Source organism: Neurospora tetrasperma, assembly GCF_000213175.1.
Source record: "Neurospora tetrasperma FGSC 2508 unplaced genomic scaffold NEUTE1scaffold_81, whole genome shotgun sequence".
Taxonomy (NCBI): domain Eukaryota; kingdom Fungi; phylum Ascomycota; class Sordariomycetes; order Sordariales; family Sordariaceae; genus Neurospora; species Neurospora tetrasperma.
Genome location: NW_009799179.1, coordinates 9,375,956 through 9,383,014, shown reverse-complemented (window position 1 = coordinate 9,383,014; position 7,059 = coordinate 9,375,956). Strand labels below are relative to the sequence as shown.

The 7,059-nt window shown below is 51.8% G+C and overlaps 2 protein-coding genes across 2 annotated transcripts; both read right to left on the bottom strand.

Moving 5' to 3' along the window:
* Positions 1 to 274: 274 nt before the first annotated feature.
* NEUTE1DRAFT_106589 (uncharacterized protein) lies at positions 275 to 1,222 on the bottom strand (the record flags this gene model as incomplete). Its single annotated transcript, XM_009858981.1, has 3 exons — positions 275 to 306; positions 341 to 440; positions 1,031 to 1,222. The coding sequence occupies 3 exons, from the start codon at positions 1,220 to 1,222 to the stop codon at positions 275 to 277; spliced, it is 324 nt and encodes a 107-aa protein (XP_009857283.1).
* A 2,001-nt stretch (positions 1,223 to 3,223) lies between these two features.
* On the bottom strand, positions 3,224 to 6,995 carry NEUTE1DRAFT_93267 (uncharacterized protein; the record flags this gene model as incomplete). The annotated part of the gene is made up of 2 exons (XM_009858980.1): positions 3,224 to 6,337; positions 6,407 to 6,995. 2 exons carry the CDS (start codon positions 6,993 to 6,995, stop codon positions 3,288 to 3,290), a joined length of 3,639 nt encoding a protein of 1,212 aa, XP_009857282.1.
* Between the last annotated feature and the right edge of the window lie 64 nt (positions 6,996 to 7,059).

Genomic DNA, 7,059 nt, shown 5'->3' with positions numbered 1-7,059 from the left:
GTGTCCAGTCTGTGTGATGGTGCTCTCGCTAACTATATCGTTCGGTCTTGGGTTCAGCCGCTTTTTGGGTGGTTCATGTCCTTCTGAAATGCCACCGACCGACCTTTGCGTGATGTGCGTCTGTGTGTCCGGAAGGGTACCGTACCGGAGGGTTAAAGCTGGAACTGGAACTAGACTGGAACTTGGGGGGGTATGTGTGTGTGTGTGTGTGAGGAGGGGGGGGGAACACGTTGTGCGAGGTGATGCTGCTTTCTTATTGTTGTCACACTCACTCTCACTTGTCTCTTTGGGGTTTCCTGGCTTGCTCTGGTTGCGCTTTTGGAGGGGGGGCTGGCGTCACGATCGATAGTAGGCGCCACAGCCACCACAACCACGCGAGATGATGAACCCTGATCACCGACCGACCCCGAACAAATGGGAAAGTATGGAGATTCCCGTTCCTTCTTTTAGCAGCAGCAGCAGCAACCGCACAGGAAAGGGGAACAAAGACTATTGGACTGTTGCTCTTGATTTCTCTTCCCTTGAAGACGGCACCCGGAACGCCAGCCGACATGCATCCAGGGGTTGGACCTAAAGTTTGTATGTACCGGGACGGCGGCTGCTTGATCCCCAGATTGTCAGCTCCCAATACCATAGGATGCGTGAGTCCGATAAGGGTATGTGAGGTAAAGAAGAGAGGGGCAGGTATGAAAAGGGTAGCTGCGGCTAGCTACCGAACCAAGACCGAGTCAAAGTCTCGGACCGTATTAAATGGGGGAACAAGAACAAAAGAGAGAGGGAGGGAGGGAGAGAAGACAGATGGGTCGGTCAGACAGGCCAGACATGCACCACAGATTGGGAAACTGGGGGAACTGGGTGAGCGATAATGCAGAAGCGAGTGAAATAAAAGGGATCTCGGGCAGCAAGCTACCAGGAAGGATCCGAAGCTCCTTTCAACCTTCTCGGTCGGTCAGCCAGCCTTTACCGAATTGCCATTTTTGGTATTGAGCTCAAAGTACCTCACTTTTTCCCCCCTCTTCCCCTTACATACGATGATATTCGCGTAGTTGGTGACAATGCCGGCGTGACTGCTTACTCCCAACAGTGATTGTTGACTGTTGGGTGGTAATAGTTCTTCATCGCCGGGATGGATCTGCATGAGGAACTGGGAATTGCCTGTTCGCTTTGCGCTCTTTTTCTTATATGCCTCTTTTGGGTCTACAGACGAACTCGATGGTCCCATTTCTGAAGAAACGAGTGTAAAGTCCTTCGGGGAATCTCCTTGCTTAGACCCACATACCTTGATCAAGACATGGATGGGACAATGGGTGATGGGGGTTTATGTGAGCTGCAGACGCAATAGCGCTTCACACGCTCCCGCCCGACCGACCAGACGGGATAGCACAGCAACGCTTTTTGAAAGACTGGGGAGGGAGAAGGATTGGGGACAGAGAGCTAGGGGCAGAAGCTGCAGGCAAGCACCGGAACGTTGATCCCACGTTTCACAAAGAGTGGAGGAATCTAGGTAAGCTGAAGTACTATACTGCGGGAGTCGGGGTGCCGTGGTGTTATCGCCATATGTCGCTTGTAGGTATGCTTCTTCGTTTATTAAAGATCAATTTCGGTGAAGTGAACTCGATCAGAAGAATGCCATTCGATTTGGAACATCAAGACCTGGCGAGTTTTTCTCTCGTCTCGAGGGCTGGCCCATGATCCCATGTGTCGTTTCGAATCACCACCACCACCACGAGGCAACTCACCGTAGCGTTGAGAATATCTCGTCAAAACATCCCCAGCCGGAATGTATTCCTTCCCATTCGCATTCGGCACTCGGTTATTGTTGACTCTAAGCCCTTTGAGGAGTGGCAGCCCACTCCACGCAGGAGGCGTTCGATCCGCCGCTCCCCTCACCACCTCCATCTCTGGTTTTGTGTGTGTCCAAACAACAGCGTGTGGGAGGCTGGGTCCGAGTCTAGATTCCCTCAAAAGCCACCAGCCAGCCATACAAGACTGAACCATGCGCGCGAACGCCACTTTGCTACTTGCTTGCTGATCGACCGTGTGTCTCAAGATGAAGATACGTGAGTGAGGGGGTTGATGATTAAGAGGAAATTCACAGTAACGACGGACTAGGAACCTACGCCGGAGAAAGATTGTGGCGTGAGATCGTGGCCTGGCAGGCGGACCAGCGGGACAGAGAGCACAGAAGCCACGATCGGGAGACTCCATGGAGGAGGAAGCCTATCGGACGTTCTGGTCGTCTTTGTGTGACTGTTGCAAGTATTGAAATGTTGCTGCAGGTCATCGCTGACCCATCTGTCTCGCCTGTCTGTTCCTTAGACCCCCGTCCTTGTTTATGTCTCTGAGTCTCATGTTTCAGTTGTTGATTTAGGTTTTGATTTGGGTTATCCATCTTTCTTGTGCTCGCAATCTGCTGTTGAGTTTTGATCCCCAGAATAAGAATAAGGGATGAACAACATAGATCGTAAGTTAACGATCTTTCGTTTCTCTTCTTGTGTACTCCTTTCATTGCCGTTGAGTGACCTGAGAGTGTCCCAGCGGCCAGGCCAGACCAGATCGTCTGTTAGTAACCGTGTCACCCCGTCTGGTTGTTGAAGGTTCGTTTTAGGCACACCTTGTAGTCAAACTCACGTACCCACTTACAAATCCACTCACTCTGATTGCCCTGAGGCTTGCCATAGGCAGATAAATCGTCAACCGTTGAGATCTCTAACAGAAGTCGGAAACATGGAACCATGGCTGGTCGTTTAGGCGAGTTTCAAGTCCTGAAATCATGGAGTACCGCGCGGGACTTCCTCGAGCCCTTTCAAACCTAGACACGCCCTTTCTCGCCTTTGGTAGTAGGTATGTATGCTTTGGTCGGGGCCCGCCCGAGCACGGAAGCATGGTGGCGACCAACTTATTTGCATATCTGCCGTGTAACCACGATTGGTCTCTGTGGCACCATGACACCATCCACCCCGACCGACATCCCAGCAGCGCTAATCAAAATAATCATGGGGAGCTTCTCGGTCAACGCAATCGCGGCGGTGGAAGAGACAGAGTCTGGGGAGGAGCCCTTGTCGAGTAACTGCCGTCGCGACAGATGTTGAACACTTGAGTATTGGAAAGCAAAAGATGCCGTGGGTATGTATATGCCCAGAACCAGAATGTAGACAGATGTTGTTGTTGAAAATTGAACGTATTGAAACTGAGTTATGTTCAGAAGAAAGTAAAAAAGAAAAAAAAAGAAGAAAAGATATGTGCAAGCATGCCTGCTTTCGTTCGTTATATACGCCCCTTTCCACCTAATATGACGACATCTGCTTCAACTCCCTCCTCCTCCTCACCTGATAGGAATTCGGCTTGTCCTGCTCATAAAGCTTCGTCCTCCAGTCCACCAACTTCTGCCTTGTCGCTCTCGCCACCTCGGGTCCATAATGCCTCTCCATGCACTGAATAAAATACCTGAGCCTCGTTTCCCTGCCCGGTCGGCCCATGACCAAGTCCTTGGTCACAACCTTGTAGAGAGCCATCAGGACATCTGCGCTCAGCCCTTGGTTCCATGGATTCGGCTGGTGGATCGCGTCACGGTCGTTGGACTCGCTGTACCTGGAGTCAAGGGTGTGCTGCACCGTGGACTGAATGTCCTGATCAGTGAGACCGCCCATGCCGCGGGCAGCCTTGATGGCTTCGACTTCCTCCAGATAGCTGATGGACTGTTGCATCAGCCGGTATTTCTGTCTGTCGGAGAGATGTTCAACGCTTGCGAACAGGGGTGCGATCTGCGCAACGACTGTGGCACGCTTGTCACCCACGTTTCCATGGAGGCTCAACCGCTTCCGTTGGTCCTCCAAGGAAACCCTGTCGGGGTCGAATGCCTCTTCGAATCTGGGAATGTCAAGGACTTTCCAGATGGTGGAGATTCTGATGCTCGGGTCGGCAATGATGGCCTTGGCATACTTTAGGTATACGTGGGTGCTGAACGGCGCGTGCTTGTCGCCGTCATCCATCTTGGGTGGCATTTTGGAACTCATCATTTTTTCCATCTTTTCCCTGAACACGGGACCTATCGCTCTCTTTTTCCAGGCATAGGCTTCCCAGATGCGACGCATCTTGAGAGCTACCTTGTGGTCATCACAAAGATAGGCAAGGTCTTCGAGAAGAGTGCGGTTAATAAAACCTCTTCGTGCGAACTTCTTGAGGGCCCTGGGGAGGTGATGAACCCGGTTGAACGATCGGAGGATATGGAACATGCTGGTGAACAAAAGCGCATGATTTGTCGCTGGTTCGGACTCATATATGGCCATGGCAAGGCATGCGAGTTGGCTGTTGTCGAGACCAACTTGGTATGCCTCATGCTTGTGCCTGTACATTCTGGCCGTTAAAAACCTTCTCTTGAGACGATCTCGACTGGCCCAGTGAAAGAGCATCAGCGAGCACATATGAAAGTTACCCAAATGCTCAATGGTTTCCGGTACCGTCTTAAAGGCATCAATGGCATCGCAAAGTAATTGTGTGTTCACTCCGTCCATCTGGGCCAGCACAGAAAGCCAGTTGTATACTACCGGACTTCCCATCCCCTCTGGACTGGAGCCGAGTTGCAGAACGAGTTCAGTGGCTGCATCGAAAAGGATACTGTGCTTGTGTGGGGAGACGGCTTCCAAGGCCGCAGAAACCCAACGAACATGTAGACAGTTTCTCTGAGGATTCTCCCCTCTGGAACGGACGTTGAGCGCAAACAGGACGGAGTCGACGCAGCTGATAGACTTGGGATCTGGTGGAGGCCATTCCAGGTATAAATCTTGATTTGGGTCAGTGTCGACTTCCTCCGTGACATCTTCGTGAAATTTGACTTGGTCCAGATCGTTGTTGTCAAAATCGCTCTCGTCGATATCTTCTTCCTCAACGTTTGGCGTAGCTTTATCAGCCTCATTCAATTGACCCCCGTCAGGGCCTTCCCCAAGATCTGTGGTTCCTGGCGGCTGAGCAGCCCATGCGGTGAGAATTCGTTCGAGGACTGTCAAAATGCCTTCCATACCCTTCTTGATACCAGGTTGGGATACGGTGCGCATTCCCCAGTAGAAGAGGTAATACAAGTCGTTGCCAGGTTCAAGTTTGGACATCCACTCGAAGAATTGCCGCCAGAAGGCAGGTTCAACGGCGTCTGCGGTGAGAGTTTCGGAACTTCTGACGCCGTCAATAATGGTTTTCAGAAATACAGCTAACTGTGCCTGTGTCATGTTGTACAGCGCCGAATAATGGGTCTGCATCATGTCCTCGTCTTCGCCCCATCTCTCCTGTATGGTTCGGATCAGCTCATGGGAGATAGCCCTAAGTTCTATGGCCGATATCTCGCCAAGAGCAATGTTTTGCTTGAGGTTGGCGCATATTTCACCGAACAGTTCCGCAAAGATCGCCAGGGGTTCTGTGAATGCCGCATGTAGACGATCTACGTCTTGTCGAAGATTTACGTACTGTGCTGACGGGGATTGTGGTTCCTCCTCCAATATATCCTCTTCTGCCTCCTCTTCCCGGACGGCCTCTGGACCCGTGGTTTCCAGCTCAACGTCCCTCTCCATGTTTTCCAATTCCTCAGGCATCGTTTGTCCCAGGGCTTCCGAAAATGACTGGAGGTCACCTCCTCTTCTCAGGGAACGTATGTTTATGGTCTCTGGGTCTTGAAACCATTTTGGTAGTTGAACCGCCGAGGGGTTGGTAATCTCTGGTTCTGTAGGCCTCGCTTCCTCCGGCGGCTCTGACGTTGACCATTGTTCCATAAAAGCCTCTGGACTTATCCACTGATCGGGCTTTGTATTCTTTTGATCTATCTCTGATTCTGGAACTGAGGTAAAGAAGCCTGAATCGTCAAAGACATCTGGTGCAGTTGTCGAATGGCTGGTGTCTATTGAAGTCGCAGTCTTTAGGTCTACTGTAAACGACCTGTCGAGCGCTCCATGTAAAGACCTTTCTTCCCATGGGAAATTCTGCTGGGCCGAGTGCTGTGTAGCCTCTGGGCCTTTCACATCAACTTTTGCCGACCATTCTGGTATAATTATTTGATAATCGGAGTGCTCCAAGGTGTCTGTATGTTGCGCTGTCGGGTCCCAAGTGAAATTTCCGGTTTCGTCAAAGATGTCGGATGCGGTTGTTGAGTGACTGTTGTTCTTCGAGCTCGCAACTTCCACGATCGGAGCTTCGGGGCTTTTTTGTGAAGGCCAGCCTTCAAATGGTGTATCGTTGGGGGTCGAGTACTGTGTATCCTCGACACTTTCTGTATTCTCCTGAGCTGACCATGCATCATCAAGTGGGATGTCGTGTCGAGCCGAGTGCTGTGTATCCTCGAAGCTTTCCGTTTCTTCTTGCTCTGTCAATGGCTCATCACATGGTATGTCATCCCGAGTCGAGTGCTGTGTATCCTCGACACTTTCTGTTTCTTCTTGCGCTGTCAATGGCTGATCATATGGTACGTCATCCCAAGTCGAGTGCTGTGTATCCTCGAAGTTGTGTATTCCCTCCTCTACCGCGCACTGTTCCAGAAACTGTTGTGTTATCGGTTCATTCTTCGACTGTCGCAAATCTTGATGCGCCGTCCAACCGCTTACAAAAAAGTCGGCATTAGCGAGCAAATCCGTTGGCGTAGAATTATCGAACCCAATTGCCGTACGATCAAAGGCAACATGTTGCGCCGAAGCTGAAGATGGCGGCTCCCAATTCCACTGACTCAGGTCGACTGGGTAAGGGAAGGCCCATGGTGGTGGAGTGGGCGGACATTGTAAGGCATTGAGATCTCCGAGGTTCCGTTTCCCCAAGCGGCGGCGGGCCTCGAGCGGACCGGGCACGCTCCCCACCGTCCTCCGTGTGGACTGGACAAAGCTGGCGAGATGGGGGAAGTCGGCGGCGGAGGCGACCCAACACGGAGGGCCGGTCGGGAGTGGGCTTCGGGGAATGGAGGGAATTCGCGGAGTTCGACTCAGCTGGAGCAGGCGGTAGCAGTGGGAAGTTTGTGGAGTCATGGGGAGTGGACTCGGAGCGGAGGAGAAGGAGGAGACTCGACGTGGGAGCTTGACTCGCGTTCAC